We start from the raw sequence: 17123 nt of genomic DNA, 5'->3' as shown, positions 1-17123 counted from the left end.
AAGCATCTTAAAAATATATAATTTAAATTGTATAAACTACATATTTATTTTAGTGTTTGTCTTTGATAAAAAGAAGATAAATAAGGATCTATGATACCTTAAATAACCCATCTGTAATAAGAAAAATAATTAAAGTTAGTAAGATAACTCTAGGTGAATTCAATGTAATAAAAACATTTAGTTGAAAACTTCTGATCATTAAGCTAAAAAAGTTCTTAAAAATACCGTTCATCTCACCGTATATGAACATATCCAATAATTCTTACATTTACAAGTTATCTGTAATATCTAATAAGGTGTATTGTGTTATCTTACTATTAAATCAATTTTCTTAATAATTTATAAACATTGTCACATGATAATTTGTTTTATATATATATATATATAATTTATTTTTTCAGAACTATGGATAACTTAAAGAATTAAAACATTTTATTTGAAATGTTAGATTATAATAAAAGAGTATTTACGTGTTGATGATTTTTTTTTTCAAAAAAAGTTATTTTATCAATAAAAATTAATTTACCTATTATCTTATTATATACTAAGTATATAATAATATTTTTTATCCGGTCTAATAGACATGCTAAAAATAAGGTATAATAAAGTTTATTAAATTCCTCTATTCTAAAATATCCAAATTTATACCTATTCGAATAATATCTACATATCATAAATTTAGTATTATGATTATTATTTATGTTAGTGATATATTTTGTTATTATTAAATATTTGTTATTATATTTTTGACATCAATATTATTTTAATAATAATATAAGCTTCTAATCCATGTGCATCTTATAAATGCAACCAATATTTTCTAAAGAATACTCAATATCATTACCACACCCAATAATCTTATATGTTTAAGAGTTAAAGTATAAGACAATTTAAATATGTTTTAAAACAATAAATTTATAAATTTTCTCTTTTATATATCATTTATTTTTTCTATTTTTATTTAATGTTTGATTTAAAATTACATTTTGTTCAGTTCGTAACAATTATATACCTTGATAAATTTTTAATAAAAATAAATTTTAATCAAATTAAATAAAAACCATGGTAAAATTAAACACCTTAGTTAATAATATCCGTTAAGCCTCTAATCTAAACTTGATCGAAATGAACTCTAAACACCTTAAATAACAACGACATTGTAAAATAAACTATACACAATTCATCTTCTTTAGATGAAATTTGTCTTTTCGTTCATCGAAGGGTATATATAAGCAAAACAAACATGTCTAATGTATTAAATACTTTATATCCAGAAGTGGATCCCTTCCATACACTTTAAATAAATAAAAAAAAGTCACAAATGACATTAAATTAATATAAATTTACTTTTATACCAATACAGACTTTATAATTCAAAATCATTACAATCAAACTAAAATAAAAATGGCAAACCAAAGTAAAGAGAATTAAAGAAAATTTTCTATTCTCAATAATTAAAGTGAAGCCACTCAAGAGAAAAAAAATATATAAACCACAAACTAATTGACAAAAAGGATAAAAAAAAATGGTAAAAAAATTGCAATTCAAATAATGCATTGTAATTCAAATAATGGCAAACTAATAACAACAAATGCACACAAGAAAAGAGAAGAGGAGGCACATGCACAAAAGAACAAACAAACACACACAATGATAAAAAAAAAAAAAAAAAACACAGAAAGGACAAATTGACAACATACACAAATAAAGGGAAGACATCAATGGATAGTTATAGTGTCTTTGGGCGAAGAGATTGATGGCCGATGAATCCAAAAACTGCTTTCTTGTCTGTTAGTTTAGTTAGTTACTTGGTTCCTATTACTACAACTTTTTAAGGTCCATGCAAATTTCTTCCACTTCAACACTCTTTTTCTAGTTGGAGGTTCTGGTTTCTGCCACCATACACACCCACTTCCCCTTACAGCCACCACTCATTAATTATACTTTACTTTCAGATAACACTGCAATTAATAATAGTAAATGATTTTTTATGCAATATAGTATAATAAATAAATCTTACCTTTCTATCATTTACTTTTCTGTATCTATCTTTTCCTCTCTCCATGTTTGGGCAAATTATTTTGGCAATTTTAGCCGTTTTTCTGGAAAAATAATTATTTGTTGATGTGTATGACAAAATATTAATTCTCATGTAATCTTTTTGGCAAATACTCTATTATTAGTTAATACTTTTTTAAAAATTCTAAATTTCAGCATATTTTCAATTCATACTTTACGATTCTCTTGATTTGTACTTTTCTAACAATAATCATGCATTGGAAATTGAAATAACAATGACAAATTTAGAAAATATTTTTCCGAAATATGAATTGTATAATTTCCTTTTTTTTAACAGTTATTTTCTAAAGAAAAACATTTCAATAATTTTTCTCTCCTTGTCCTTCGTACATATACAATTTTATATGTGAAAGTTGTTTTTTCTTGCTAATATTCATATCCAAATTTATAGATATAATTAACTATAATTAATTTTACGTTTGCTACTGTTATTAAATTATGTGGATACAAAGTAGTAACCTTCTGTTTCGTCCACTTGCCCAATTATTCTAATAATTCAATTGCATTGAAAATTCCTTCTCTCACTGTTCTTTTTTCCCAGTTCCTTCTTCACTTAACCCTGCTCCTATTTTATTTCCCATTTTAAAAAAGTCATTTTTGTTCTTCAACTAATCTATGAAGAAAGCCACGCAGGTTTACCTGGCGTGGGTCTGTTTGAAACATATCGGAGTTGAATTTGTTTGTGGAATTTAATGTTTGGAGGTAAAACCCATCGCTTTGCGGCTATTTTGGGGGCTGAGTTTTCTTGGAGAGTGAGGTCATCCATCTCAGAGGTGACACCCCCAGTTTCCTCTATTTTAAATTGATTATTTCTTAAAATATCTTCTCGAATCAGGAAGTGGGTCATTGGAAGATATACATTTTCCACCATCCATTTGATCACATTGTTCGTCCTCTGTAATTAATAAAGGGAGCGTTTTTAGGTGGGGTTCGTACAGTGGCATTGTTTGGGAGTGAACTAACTGTCGATGGATCAAAACAGAAGCGAAGAAAGAGGTGGGATACTGGGTCCGGTTCGTGAAGTGGTAGATGGGAATTTGAGTCATTTGGTTGAAGGGGTAGTTATTGATGCAGTAGATGGGAACGACTTGGGTGGCAGAGTTGGTATAAGGGGAGAAGCTGGAACTTCAAGAGAGGTGGGTAAGGATTTGGGATCTGAAAAGGAGCTAAAGGAGGAGCTTGAGGAAGTTAAGGGTCAGGACAAGCATGGTGAAGAAAATATCAGTGATTATAAATTGCTTGGGGTTGATCAGGGAACTAGTTATAATCCAAACCATTTGGTTAATCAGGAAGTGATTGAAACTGTGGTTGTAATCGAGTCTTTTGAGACTGACTATGTCAACGAGAATAATAGGAAGTTGGAAGCAGAAGTTAATGAATCGGAGTTGAACTTTACATCCATGAAAGTACCAGAAGGGGCGTCTGAAACTGATAAAAATTCATGTGTGATTGATATAAAATGCAGCAGCCGCAAAAAGGTTTCTGAGAATTCTGAAGGTGAACAGATTTGTAGGATTTGCCATCTGGCTTCTGTGCAGCCATCGGATGAAAATGAAGCAACCGTTGGCCCTGCTGCTAGTAGTGCTACGTGTTCAGATTTGATTCAGCTTGGTTGTGCATGTAAAGATGAGCTAGGCATTGCACATGTTCATTGTGCTGAGGCGTGGTTCAAGCTTAAGGGGAACAGGTATATATTTTTTCCAAATACCAATTTTGATTCTAGGCTGTAGAAAAACAATAAAATCAGCACTTTTTTAGGTTTTGATTTCCTGAATACGTAGGGGTTCGTAGGTTTCCTTTTACATACTTATCCAATTTGGCATAATTTCTGGAAGCAAATATTCGTCTTGCCCTTTTCGTTGGTTTATGTTTGTGCGTGGTGCAGTACCTTGATAACAAGGAAAATTAATAATTTCAGCAGTAGTATGGTGAAGGTTTTATCTTTCTTGTGTTTCCATGACTTGTCTTTTGAAATCTTGAGGTCTTTGGCATCCTTATACGTGTGTTGATTGTATTCGTAGATTAGAACTTGACTTTCCAATACTATTATTAGCATTTCTTGAAATCCTTTCCAGATTCATACCAGGGCTTAGCTTAGTGTACTGCTATTTGCTTTCGGTTGGTATTTCTTAGAAAGTGTGTTAAGCGTAACTCAATCTCACATAATTAAATAATAAAGGGAAGTTTGTTACCACTTATATATACTGTAACGTAATATCTATTGTAGTCACACGTATATGCAGTGCATATCAGTGCCACGAACCAATTTGGAGTTCCGACAAATTTGTTTAGACAGCCGGTGGATTTCCACCTTTTGGTAATATTGGGTTAGAGATAAACATGATTAGCAAAATTGCTTCTGGTGGTTGTAACTTGAGGTTAAATAATATCGCTTTGGAAACTAGCAAGTTATTGCATTTGATGGTGATATTCATGTCCATGCCCTTGATATTTGAAAAGAAAGTCCTCTTGTAACTGTCTCGGTGAAGATTCTTTGGGATCTGATGTTTCTCTGTTCAGATGACATATGGGGCATGCTCTAGAAAAGTAAGTTTATACTTATATTATATCACCACCACAAAATGAATCTTCATAATTTTTATTAGATATCATGGGCTCATGTTCGTCAATTTTCCCGGAACAGAACTGTGAACTGCTTTTTCATTGAATAATTTTTAGGTTCCTTTTTTCATTGCCTGTGATTGGTCCCATGTCAAGTGAAAACCAATTTGTTACAATCTAGTATAACTGATCATTGTCAGTCCTAATTTTTGTATCATATATAAACGACGTGTTTGGGACAACAGCTACATTGAGCAATTTTCTTCTAATAAAAAAAGCTTATAGAAGTTGTAATCATCTTGACGATTTTTTGTTCTATGCTAAAATTCTGTTGTATAGTGCCAAATTTGAAGATGGTCCCTTGCAAGTGAGTGTCTTTTGTCATATAATCTATTATGAAATAAATTATTGATATTGGGTACCTTTTATAATGACAGGTTATGTGAAATATGTAGTGAGACTGCAACAAATGTTTCGGGTGTTAGTAATTATGAATTTATGGAAAAATGGAATGAAAGAAGGTTCATGGAAGACGGTGGTAGCTCATCCCGCAGGTTTGGTGGATGCTGGCGAGGACAACCATTTTGTAACTTCTTGATGGCATGCCTGGTAATAGCATTTGTTCTGCCATGGTTTTTTCGTGTAAATGTGTTCTAGCTGGTGCCTTCAATTGTTCATTCTCACTAAATATAGCGAGTGGATTTCTGGCATAGATGCTATGATGCATCATCACATTTTAATGGGATGGATGTTAATGCTTAACCACATGTACTAGCTGACATAGGGTTTGTGCCATGAAGATGAGAAACTTCCATGTGAAGACATTACCAGCTCAAGTTGCATTTTTTTTTGGAGAGGGTGTTGTTCTGAGGTATATATATTACACACACAAACACAGTATTTTATATTTGTAAAGATTTTGCTGCAAAACAACACTTAAGTTAAAGTTCTTTCCCCCTTTTCACTTGTTTCATTTCTTTCTTTTTTTTTTTGGATTTAGTTGGCTGTGTCATCATCTGGTGTAGTTTCAAGTAATAATCAAGTTTTGGATGATGAAATATGTATGTGCTTATAAATTATCTTGATTCTCAAGTATATAACTTTTTAAAAAAAAAAAATAAAATTCTGAGTCTTCTTCCTAATTATTGTAATGACTATAAAACTGTTTCCTTTATAAATCAATGGTATTTAGACTGAGAAAAGTTCAGAGGAAGTTACTCGAGCAGATGATGAAATGTTTTATTTATAATCGTTTGATACATTTGGGATGAAGAGAATAAGAAAATAAATAAATAAAGACATTGACGAGGAGAAACAACAATTATACGATACATGTTTTATTTATGCTGTTCTGATTTTTTTTTATTTTCTTTTTAAGTGTTGAAAATATACTCTGAGTTGTACATTTTGATATCTGAAATAACTGAAGTTTGAAATCAATTGCTGAAAATGAAACTTATCTATAATTATTAATGTCATGTATATCCAAATAAATGTCATAATTTTATCAAATTTGTCTAGTCAATTATAACATGTGTCTTTATCAATTTCTGGATCATTAAAAACAAAAATCTGTGTATAAGACCTCGAAACCAATTTTAGTGGTTGTAAGCTATTGGACAAAATATCAGGAAACATCTTTCATGTCTTACATAATTTTTAAATAAATCCATTACATTTCTGCACTTTTTCTTGCTTTTTGTTTTCGAAATCCTTTTTCTTTTACATTTTTAGTCATTTCAATCGCTTTTCTATTTACATTCTTGCAATTTCTTTTCCTTTTCAAATTGTGCAACTGAACTTTACAATTAAAAAGTCAAAAATATTTTTTTACAATAGTTTGCAAGTTATATTTTACTTTAAAATTTCATAATCTAAAAATAAATTTTTTTCTTAAACTTTTAAATTATACAATCGAAAGTTAAAAATAACTTTTAAATTACATAATCTAGTAACCAATAATGATTAAGGAAAAAATATTTAATTTATGAATTACAAAATGTTACAATTATTTTTACTTATGAGTTATACAATCAGAAAATCTTTATTTAAGAAAAAAAAAATCTCTAAATTTCTCAAACCAGAAATATTTTTAATTTTCAAATCGTAAAATGGGACTTTTTTAATATGAAGATGCATAGAAAAATATATAAAGGTGGAGGAAGAAGAAAGCTTAAATTAATGCATCTAGTTCCCAGTAATTGATATTTGCTTTCATATTTGCATTTTAAGCAATTATCATTCATTTCCTGTTATTCTTTTCCATATAATAATAATTATGAAATTTAAAATATTAATAATAAGATGCACATTTTAAAAATTAAAATAATAATATTTTAATTTTAAAGAATTATTTGACACTTTTTTTAATTTCAGACCCATGAATTCATACATCGAATAGGAGTACCAGGAAAATTTGTTTATATATATTGATAGATAATCGGAGGAGCAGAGCGAAGAACCATGTTGACAATGGTGAAAATCATAACCAACTTTAGCAGCTGCTCAACTTATAACTGTCATTCAAATGAAGCAAATTATACCAGACCTCTAAACGGTTTCATCTTCTTCAAACATTCTTCAAGAAAATGTTTATTATATTCAAATTTGGACGTTCCTCGTAGTGCTAGGGTCGGTGTCTCTTTCATGTTGGATGAAAACGCCAAAATTAGCAAATTCTGCGAGGTGGGTGATCTTCGGAATGCAGTGGAATTGCTCAAAATGTCCCAAAATTCCGAGCTTGACTTGAACACTTACGCTTCTATCTTGCAGCTTTGTGCTGAACGTAAGCGTCTGCAAGAGGGTAAGTTGGTTCATTCAATTATCTCCTCCAATGGAATACCAATTGAAGGGGTTTTGGGTCCAAAACTAGTGTTCATGTATGTGAGTTGTGGAGACTTAAGAGAAGGAAGACGTATATTCGATCACACTCTCAGTGATAACAAGGTTTTTCTGTGGAATCTTATGATGTCTGAATACGCAAAGATTGGTGATTTTCGCGAAAGTATATATCTTTTTAGGAAAATGCAGAAACTTGGAATTGCAGGGAATTCTTATACGTTTTCATGCATCTTAAAGTGTTTTGCTACTTTGGGAAGGGTAGAGGAGTGTAAAAGAATACATGGGTATATTTATAAACTAGGCTTTGGTTCTTATAATACTGTTGTTAACTCCTTAATTGCAGCTTATTTCAAAAGTGGAGGAATTGACAGTGCACACAAGTTGTTTGATGAATTGAGTGATAGAGATGTTGTGTCCTGGAATTCGATGATAAGTGGCTGCGTGATGAATGGTTTTTCCCACACTGCACTTGATTTTTTCATTCAGATGCTTATTTTAAGGGTTGGTGTGGATTTGGCTACTTTGGTTAATGTTCTTGTAGCTTGCGCAAATACTGGTAGTCTTTCATTTGGGAGAGCAGTCCATGGTCATGGAGTGAAAGCTTGTTTTGGCAGGGAGGGTAGGTTTAACAATACCTTATTAGACATGTACTCAAAATGTGGTAATTTAGATGACGCAATTCAAGTTTTTGGAAAAATGGGTCAAACAACTGTTGTCTCTTGGACTTCATTAATTTCTGCTTATGTAAGAGAAGGTCTATATGATGATGCAATAAGATTATTCTATGAAATGGAATGCAAAGGCGTTAGTCCAGATGTTTATACCATGACTAGTGTCCTTCATGCATGCGCTCATAGCAACTCACTGGATAAAGGCAGAGATGTACACAATTACTTTAGAAAGAAAAACGTGACCTTGAGCTTGCCGGTGTGTAATGCTCTCATGGATATGTATGCAAAATGTGGAAGCATGGAAGAAGCTTCTTTAGTTTTCTCTCAAATTCCAACTAAGGACATTGTTTCATGGAATATCATGATTGGTGGTTATTCAAAAAACTCTCTCCCTAATGAGGCTCTTAAACTTTTTTCTGAGATGCAAGAAGAATCAAGACCTGATGGCTTTACAATGGCTTGTGTTCTTCCAGCTTGTGGGAGTCTTGTTGCTCTTGACGTAGGCAGAGGGATTCATGGGTGGATATTGAGAAATGGGTATTCATCAGATTTGCATGTAGTCAATGCACTCATGGACATGTATGTAAAATGTGGGTCACTAATTCATGCACAGTTGCTCTTCGATATGATATCTGAGAAGGATTTGATCTCTTGGACTGTAATGATTACTGGGTATGGCATGCATGGGTTGGGAAATGAAGCAGTTGCCACTTTTCAGAAGATGAGGATTGTAGGTATTAAGCCTGATGAGATTACCTTCACTTCCATACTCTATGCCTGTAGTCATTCAGGATTACTGAACGAGGGATGGGAATTTTTTAATGCCATGAGTGAATGCAATATTGAGCCCAAGTTAGAGCACTATGCTTGCATGGTAGATCTCCTTGCCCGCACTGGAAATCTATCTAAGGCGTACAACTTCGTTGAGACAATGCCAATTAAACCAGATGCTACAGTTTGGGGTGCCTTGCTTTGTGGGTGTAGGATCCATCATGATGTGGAGCTAGCAGAAAAAGTGGCAGAGCATGTTTTTGAGCTAGAGCCTGACAACACAGGATATTATGTTCTTCTGGCCAACGTCTATGCAGAGGCAGAAAAGTGGGAAGAAGTAAAGAAGTTACGCGAGAGGATTAGTAAGCTGGGACTAAAAAAGAGCCCTGGCTGTAGTTGGATAGAGGTCCAAGGAAAAAGTACCACCTTTGTTTCTGCAGATTCTGCACATCCTCAAGCCAAAACTATAGTCTCATTGCTGAATAATTTGAGAATAAAGATGAAGAGTGAAGGTTATTCTCCAAAGATGAGGTATGCGTTGATTAATGCAGATGACACGGAGAAGGAAGCGGCTTTGTGTGGGCACAGTGAGAAGTTGGCTGTGGCTTTTGGTATATTAAATTTGTCCCCTGGAAGGACTATTAGGGTCGCCAAGAACTTACGAGTATGTGGTGACTGTCATGAGATGGTGAAGTTCATGTCCAAGACAACCAGAAGGGAGATTATCCTGAGAGATTCAAATCGGTTTCACCATTTCAAGGATGGTTTCTGTTCTTGCGGAGATTTCTGGTAAATACAATGAGGAAATTCAGTAGAGGGGAAATGATAATGATGCCTTGTCAGTTTACCCCTTTCACGATTAAATCTTATGCCAATGACGGTATCTGATTTCACATGACACATTCATTGGCAAAGATAGTGAATGACAAAGTATAAGATGGATCAAGGATAGTCATAAATACTGAATCAGAGGTTTGCACTTCAAGTTTGACAGTCAAGTTAGAGGCAATTTACGCAGTTGATTTCTGTTTGAAAATACTAAATTTGTCAATCACTGATAAACCATCCAAATTGTTGATAAGATTTGATTTGGAATGGAATAACTGAGGGGATCAAGTTGAGCTGCAGTATGTTTTCATGGAAAATAGATTATCAGGATGTTGGGATATGGGGGAACTGGAAGATCTCAGCTTCCTTGAGATTGGAATCTGTGTGTGATTTCTGTCAATGTTAATCTTTATTGTCTCTCAAGAAGGGAATCAAACCAAGACTGGCCATACAAATGATATTGTATTTCTCTGTAGTTGAATGCTATTTCGATGCAAAATCTTCTCCTTTTCACATCTGATGCAATTGTGAATTTCTGGATTCAAATTGGTTGCTCAAAGGGGTAAGTTGCGTAGCTTGTTAATATTCACATTAGGAGCACCGAGGCATTATCAGTTAAGTCATGAATATTGTTAATACACTGTTAACTTTTTTAATTTACTGATTTTGGTTAACTGGTCTATATATACTACCATATTCATTCTCATGACCTAATCAGAAAAATAATGTGTCTGTCTCAAACATAAACTTTTGAATATGGCTTGTTCTATTTCCCTCAGAAGTCCTTGGACTACACAGATATTTCCCATTGAGGCTTTGCCGCAATAATAAATTGTTATCAGGCATCCAAGATGAACAAATAATAAATACGGTTGTATAAACTAAAAGATAAACCAATGAAACTGTGATCTGAAATACATCTGTGAATTCAACCTAATGTTCATTTAATCAAACATATGAATCAGGAATGCGAAATGGGTGATGCTTTTACCTGTATATAAGATGGGGCAGTCCTGTCCTCGAGTGGGAACTTGTTTTTGTCTTCATACATAATGACTAGCTAAGTTATATTGCTGTTGGATATTGACAATCACGTCCATCACCATCTCGAATGTAACCTTTTGTTTTCCATGAGTGCTGCCAAAAGATTAAACGCAATCATTATATATTTTCAAAGCTATCTAGCAGTACAAGGTAAATTGGTGACCTTCTTATATAATTACCCAATTTTTTTGAAGATTGTAATTCCGAAAACAAACGCTGGTATGCTTATTTATTTGGATAAATCATGGTAGCTATGACAACTAATAACCAACTACCTAACAGTAGCACTGACTACAAAACTCAACCAGAATCAGACATCACCAATCATACATTTATCATTAACAGTGGCTTATATTAATTGTGGTTGATGACGCCGTGACCTTTTTTCCTTACCAATTCGAGCTTACGTGAATTTCTGCAATAGCTCAAGGCTAATCTCGAAATAGATGATATATGAACCAATGTGTTATCCATAACCAAATTGGAATCCTTCTTTCCTCGTTATAGATCTCCACACATGGTAACACATTGTCCGTTTTGGGTTAAGCCCTCACGGATTTACTTTTAGTACCATTCCAAAAAATCTCTTACCATTAAAGATATCTATATGTATATAAATCCTTTTCCAATCCTTCTTTTACTCAATCTGAAACTTTGTTTAAACTCTAACACTTAAATCTATACTATGCATGTCAATACTAGTTATAAGACGTCAGATATTCTCATATATATATATATATATATATATAACATAAATGAGTAAATTGTTAGAAGAGTTAGTATTTTCACCTCTTTTTCTCGTAGAATACATCAATCATTAGATTTATAAATGTGAGCTTGTCATGTAAAATACATCAATGGAAAATGAATTTTTCTCATTATCTGAATTTTATCTTTACGTGATGAATAATTTGTGATTGTCTTAAGTTTTTGAATTAAAAATGATGTAAATTGTTTATAAAAAAAAATTTAATATATGATAAAATTCAATATATATAAATATATATTGGCATGCTTACAGCTTGTTTGCGTGCAGTTGTTCCTGCGGACATTATAATGTGGAAATATTTTGTATGAAACCTGAAGTACAGATCACAGGGGAAGAACCTAGAAATTCACGGGTATGAATGAATGAATATGCATAATAGATAAGTATGAATAGTTAATAATAATTATTTAAAAAAATATTTTAATATAAATTTTTTTATAACATTTTGATATACTTATGTTATTTTCTCACTGATTTGTTATTTCTTTATTATTATACTAACATATTCTAAACTTAGTAAAAAATATATATATTGTATCAAAATATTATTAAAATGTATTTCTCAATATTTCATAGCCCTAATTATTTAAAATTTATAATATCATTAAAAGTAAATTATATGATTTTTACTTTCATTTTTTATTGATAAGGTGAGACGTAATGGTTGACATTAAAATATTCTTTCACTTCATACTATCCTTCACATATTTGAGAAGGATTGCAGTTTAATTTTGAAATAATATTTTTGTTACCAAATTTGAGTTTAATTTGATAGTGTAAAGGTTTTAACTTTCATTTAATAATAAAGTTTCGTGTAATTGCAAATTGATGTAAACGCGTTTTAAATTTAATTCAGAAATTTTGATTTTGGTTCCTATTTATTTTAAATTTCATTCCTATAAAATTGAAAATTAATCTTTTTAATTCTTATAAAATGTGTGAATTTTTTCTTTACTTTCTGTAGACTATTTTTTTTTTCATGTTATATATTCAAATAATTACTTTTATCTTTTATATACATTTTAAGATAGATGGATAATATTTATTTTACTTATCTTAAGGGTATGTTTTAGGTAGCGCATGTCAATATTATATCACAATTGGTATATTTAATTTATAATTATTGTTTGATCTTTTGTCCATTAAATAAATTATTAATTAATATCATAGACCAAAAGTGATTTTTTTTTATAAAAAAAAAGAAGGATAAAAAAAATTCACGATACGAATTAAAAATTCACTTATTTTATATAATTAAAAACGTACATAAGCCTTAATAATAATTTGTTTTTGTAACAACCTTCTTAGAATTCATATTTAAAACAATAAAAAATTTATAATCTTCAAATATGTTTAACTTATTAATACAAGTTAAAAAATGAATTTTAAGTTTAGTTCAATATTACAAAATTAATTTTAAAAAATAAATTTACACATATTTATATATTTTAAATTAGTTTTATTATTGGTGAGTATGGAACTCCTAACTATACATTCTATTGTATTAAAGAAACTTAAAAACAATGAGTGAAAGAAGATATAGGGGTTGAGATAAAGATAAAGTTCAATGTCGAAAGTTAATTAGTATTTTAATGTTAAATAGAATTTCGATTACTAATAATGTCAAATTTTATTGCAACGAGATATAAAAAATAGAAGCATGGTTAAGTGTCCTTCGTCGAAATCTTATAGAAGGAATCGGCATCTTGAATTAATTCTTAAAATCTATTTCCATAAACTTCTATTTCATTTAAATTAATCTTCAAAATGTATATTTGTTTAGACAGAGATATCATAAGCTCAAACTGCATCTTTAACAGTGTATTATGAACAAATAAACTTTAATGAAGTATTTTTTTTTATCAATGTTTTCGAAAAAAATAACCAATGCCCTTTTCAAACTTATTCTAGTCTCAATCATATTATAAATAATATCTCATTTATGAAATTTATATAATAACATGTGTATAATATCTCATAGTATGCTATTAGAGAACTAATACAACCAACACCGGCTAATTTACTTGTCATTTTTTAAATGCAGAAACTACAATTTTTCTTCATTGTCATCATAATAGTCATTTGATGTAATGCAAAAAAAAAAAAACATTTAATAATTTATTTAATTCTTAAAATACCTCTAAGTAGAATCTAAGTGAATATTTCAAGCATTTTATACAAATTTTATAAGAAAACCGTGAAACATGTTAATGTGATATAACAACGTTTTAAATTAAGAACTTAGTCTTAAATTAAATTTTAGATATTAAAAATACAAAATAATATCAATAATCATATAATTTAAAATAAATAAAATGTCATGAAAATTGTCCTATGAAGAATTTTTTTAAATAAAATGAAAAAAGAAAAAAAAAAGTGAAGCACGTGGGAGAGGGTACCTGATAAGTGGTTTATGGGGTTGGAAAATGTTGGTAGAATATAATGGTTTCTTTGGAATTTAACGACCAATCTAGGCCCTTTTCTTTAAGATGACAAGTTGGATACAGATTGCAGGAAAATAAAACAACTAAAATTGTTAGGACTAAAGTCAAATCAAATCTTCTCCTTTCTATCCTCCACAGAAAAGCTTGTTGCGGCTCAAACATGGCAAGTTCAGTCGCTACAAGATGAATAATTCTTGTGGAAATTGACAATACAATTTCACCATCTAATTTAATGTGTATTATATAAAACAATTCACAAACCAGACATCACCAAACAGTTTATATTTACAACAAGCTTCTGACTTTACTTGTCAACTGGTAATGGACAATGGATCATCACATCACAGCGTATGAATGATGAATTATATTAGCAGTCCATTCTAGTATTTAGCATCACCCTAACTTATCTGCATATCAAGACAGCTCATATCCAATGTTTAACAGTAACACAATCATACAATTTCCAGTTTGCAAATAATACCACCAACCGTTATCTACTTAAGCAACTGTCCTTCTCTCCTACTCAAACTAGGAAATTTTTTCTCTAGATGTGCCCACAAATAATAGAGCATCACTGTCTATTTACCTAAATCTTGGAAAGTTTTTGTCTCCAACTTCTGCGCTGAATCTAGAAAGCAAACAAACACGAATTTTCCCAGCTAACTAAGTAAAAAGGCAGAGATTATTAATGCAAGAAACAAATGAAAAAGGTGTATAGTTAGGAATCACAAGTATGAAAAAACAAAGACTTATAACACAAGTAACACACATCTTTAAGATACCAAACCCACATGCACCATTGTCCACCTTCTACTCCAAACAACGAATAAGGCGGTATCAAAAATTAAAAATCTAGAAAGAAACGCAGTACACTTCCCATGAAGTCGATTCAATGTCTCTCCTGACTTGTTTTTCCAAATATCTCCACCAAGATACAACAATTTCATTATTTTATTCTTTATCTTCCAATTTTGTTTCGGCAGTTACATATTCATTATCTTTCCTTCCCTTCAACCTACTCTGTAACCCCTGTATAATAATAATAATTAATAACACTAGTAATACTACTACTAATAATAACAATAAATAAATATATCAAACAGGAAGCACTCAACCGAATTTATGAATTTCCTAACCTAAAAATATCCAAAATTTCCTCTAACGACAGCACTTGGAGCAGAGGATTAAGAAAACAATGAGAAAGACAATGGAAGAGAGGGCAATGGCGACACCGAGAACGAACTTGTTAGGACCATGATGGTGCTCCTTCTTGTGTCTAATCCCCTCCCCATCACCATCATCGTAATCATCGTCAGTGCTATCATCTGCGGACGAGTCCTTAGAGGGCGGAGTCACCGGCATTCCGTACTTATCACAGGGAGAGATGCCGAGCTTCAATTTCGAAGAAATGGTGGAGTGGTTGTAGCAGAGGTTAGTGTTGCCACCAACCTTTAAGACCTCCAATCGCTTGATGAAAGTGAGGTTAAAGGGCAGAACGCCGCGGAGGTTGTTGTTGGCGAGATTCAAGTACCTCAGAGACTTCATTTGGGAAATGAACTTGGGAATGGTTCCGTTGAGTTGGTTGGAGCTCAGATCCATGTGAAGTAGGCTGGGGAGGGCCGAAATGGAATCGGGGATGGAGCCGGAGAAGGAGTTGGAAGCGAGGGAGAGGTTTGTGAGGGAAATTAGGTCTCCGAGGGAGGAAGGGATTTCGCCGGTGAGGGAGTTGGAGGAGAGGTTAAGAAGTTGGAGGGAGTCGAGCATGGTGATGGAAGGGGGGATATTGCCTTTGAGGCGGTTGTTGGAGAAATCTATGAAAGTGAGGTTGGAGTGGAGGTGGCCGGGGAGGGATCCGGTGAGGTTGGCGTTGGAGATGGCCAGGGTTTTGAGCTTGGTCATGTGGGCTAGGATGACGAAGGGGCCGGAGGCTTTGATTTGGCCGCCGGAGACAGTGAGGGAGGTGAGGTTCTGGAGCTGGGAGAGCCAGACGCCGGAGATGCGGCGGAAGCCGTTGATGGAGGAGAAGGAGGTGAGGGAGGAGGCGAGTTCCGGGGGGAGACGAACGGGGGAGAGGGGGCAGTTGAGGAGGGAGAGGGAGCGGAGGGTGGAGAGGGACTTGAGGGCGGTGAAGGAGAGGGAGAGATAGGAGGAGCAGTTGGCGAGGCGGAGGGAGATGAGGTGGCGGAAGGGTTTGGAGGAGTCGCAGATGGTGGCATTGTGGAAGGAGGGTTGGGCGCAGGGGTCTCGTGAGGTGGGTATGTTGAGGGATTCAAGGGCTATGGCTTGCTTTGGGTCAAGGGTGGAGGTGGTGGATGTGGAAGGTGATGATGGAGATGATGTGGGGGATGGGGTTGGAGGGTGAGGGAGAGAGAGAGATGTGGCAATGGGGGTGGAGAGCAGGAGAAGGAGGAGAAGGACAATGAGGGAAGGTGGAAGAGATCGCGGCGGCGGAGGCGGCGGAGGCGGCGGCGGTTTCATGGTGGTGGTTTGTCAGGAACACATGAGATTACGAGAATGAAGTGTAGTGTGAGAACTCTGAAGTGAGTGACAGAGCAGAAAACAGAGGTAACATGTAGCTGTAGTATATAATAATAAAGTTCTTCCAACTAAAAAAGAAACTTTGTTGAAAACAAAAAAATTACTCTATTATTAGAAAGAAATCAGTTTTCCACCGTAGCTGAAAGATATCTTTAATATAAATCCATGGAAAGTTAGATATAGCACAATTAATAAATAATTAGGTTTTTTAAATGTAATAAAAAAAATGAAAGGATGTTTAACTTAAAATCATGAGAAGATTTTCACAAAGTCTAATATAAAATTAGGTATTTGAGTAGAGGAGGAGTTAAAAATGATTGAAAATAATGTTAGGTTATTTAAGCAGAAAAGTGTAAATTGGGGAGTGAGCGATTTGAAGGAACAACGGTCAAGATGGGGAATTTTAAATGGCAGAGAAGAATGAAATATTAAAGAATGGGAGGGCATGTTTTTAAATTAGGGTATTCATGAAATGGGGTTGGAGGGGTATCTTAGAGGTAGTCCGTGATTACATTTTATTGTTTATTTCTTTTTATTACAACTCTTCTTCTTTCATCTTTAATGCTTTTTTAAATT

At 32.7% G+C, this 17123-nt stretch overlaps 3 protein-coding genes across 4 annotated transcripts; 2 read left to right on the top strand and 1 right to left on the bottom strand.

Moving 5' to 3' along the window:
• Positions 1-2588: 2588 nt before the first annotated feature.
• LOC106775190 lies at positions 2589-5728 on the top strand. Its single transcript, XM_014662270.2, has 2 exons — positions 2589-3766; positions 5079-5728. The coding sequence occupies exons 1-2, from the start codon at positions 3048-3050 to the stop codon at positions 5296-5298; spliced, it is 939 nt and encodes a 312-aa protein (XP_014517756.1). The 5' UTR covers positions 2589-3047; the 3' UTR covers positions 5299-5728.
• Positions 5729-7056: 1328 nt separating this feature from the next.
• LOC106775216 (pentatricopeptide repeat-containing protein DOT4, chloroplastic) lies at positions 7057-10450 on the top strand. 2 transcript variants are annotated; one of them, XM_022787075.1, is made up of 2 exons: positions 7057-7444; positions 7826-10449. In XM_022787075.1, exons 1-2 carry the CDS (start codon positions 7105-7107, stop codon positions 9715-9717), a joined length of 2232 nt encoding a protein of 743 aa, XP_022642796.1. In that variant the 5' UTR covers positions 7057-7104; the 3' UTR covers positions 9718-10449. The 2 variants fall into 2 exon arrangements, with proteins under 2 accessions (XP_022642796.1, XP_014517788.2); XM_014662302.2 differs by having other exon boundaries at positions 7057-10450.
• A 3935-nt stretch (positions 10451-14385) lies between these two features.
• LOC106775116 (receptor-like protein 51) lies at positions 14386-16625 on the bottom strand. Its single transcript, XM_014662176.2, has 2 exons — positions 15146-16625; positions 14386-15038 (listed from the first exon to the last, which is right to left on the bottom strand). The coding sequence occupies exon 1, from the start codon at positions 16485-16487 to the stop codon at positions 15168-15170; it is 1320 nt and encodes a 439-aa protein (XP_014517662.1). The 5' UTR covers positions 16488-16625; the 3' UTR covers positions 14386-15038; positions 15146-15167.
• Between the last annotated feature and the right edge of the window lie 498 nt (positions 16626-17123).

The sequence above is a fragment of the Vigna radiata genome, chromosome 10, assembly GCF_000741045.1.
Source record: "Vigna radiata var. radiata cultivar VC1973A chromosome 10, Vradiata_ver6, whole genome shotgun sequence".
Classification (NCBI taxonomy): Eukaryota; Viridiplantae; Streptophyta; class Magnoliopsida; order Fabales; family Fabaceae; genus Vigna; species Vigna radiata.
The sequence above is the reverse complement of the archived record's forward strand: the minus strand, read 5'-3'. Positions and strand labels throughout refer to the sequence as shown.

Coding starts and splice junctions, on each gene's coding strand:
- LOC106775190 (XM_014662270.2), top strand. CDS start 3,048: ATGGATCAAAACAGAAGCGAAGAAAGAGGTGGGATACTGGGTCCGGTT. Junction 3,767..5,078: donor TTCAAGCTTAAGGGGAACAG/GTATATATTTTT, acceptor TTATAATGACAG/GTTATGTGAAATATGTAGTG.
- LOC106775216 (XM_014662302.2), top strand. CDS start 7,105: ATGTTGACAATGGTGAAAATCATAACCAACTTTAGCAGCTGCTCAACT.
- LOC106775116 (XM_014662176.2), bottom strand. CDS start 16,487: ATGAAACCGCCGCCGCCTCCGCCGCCTCCGCCGCCGCGATCTCTTCCA.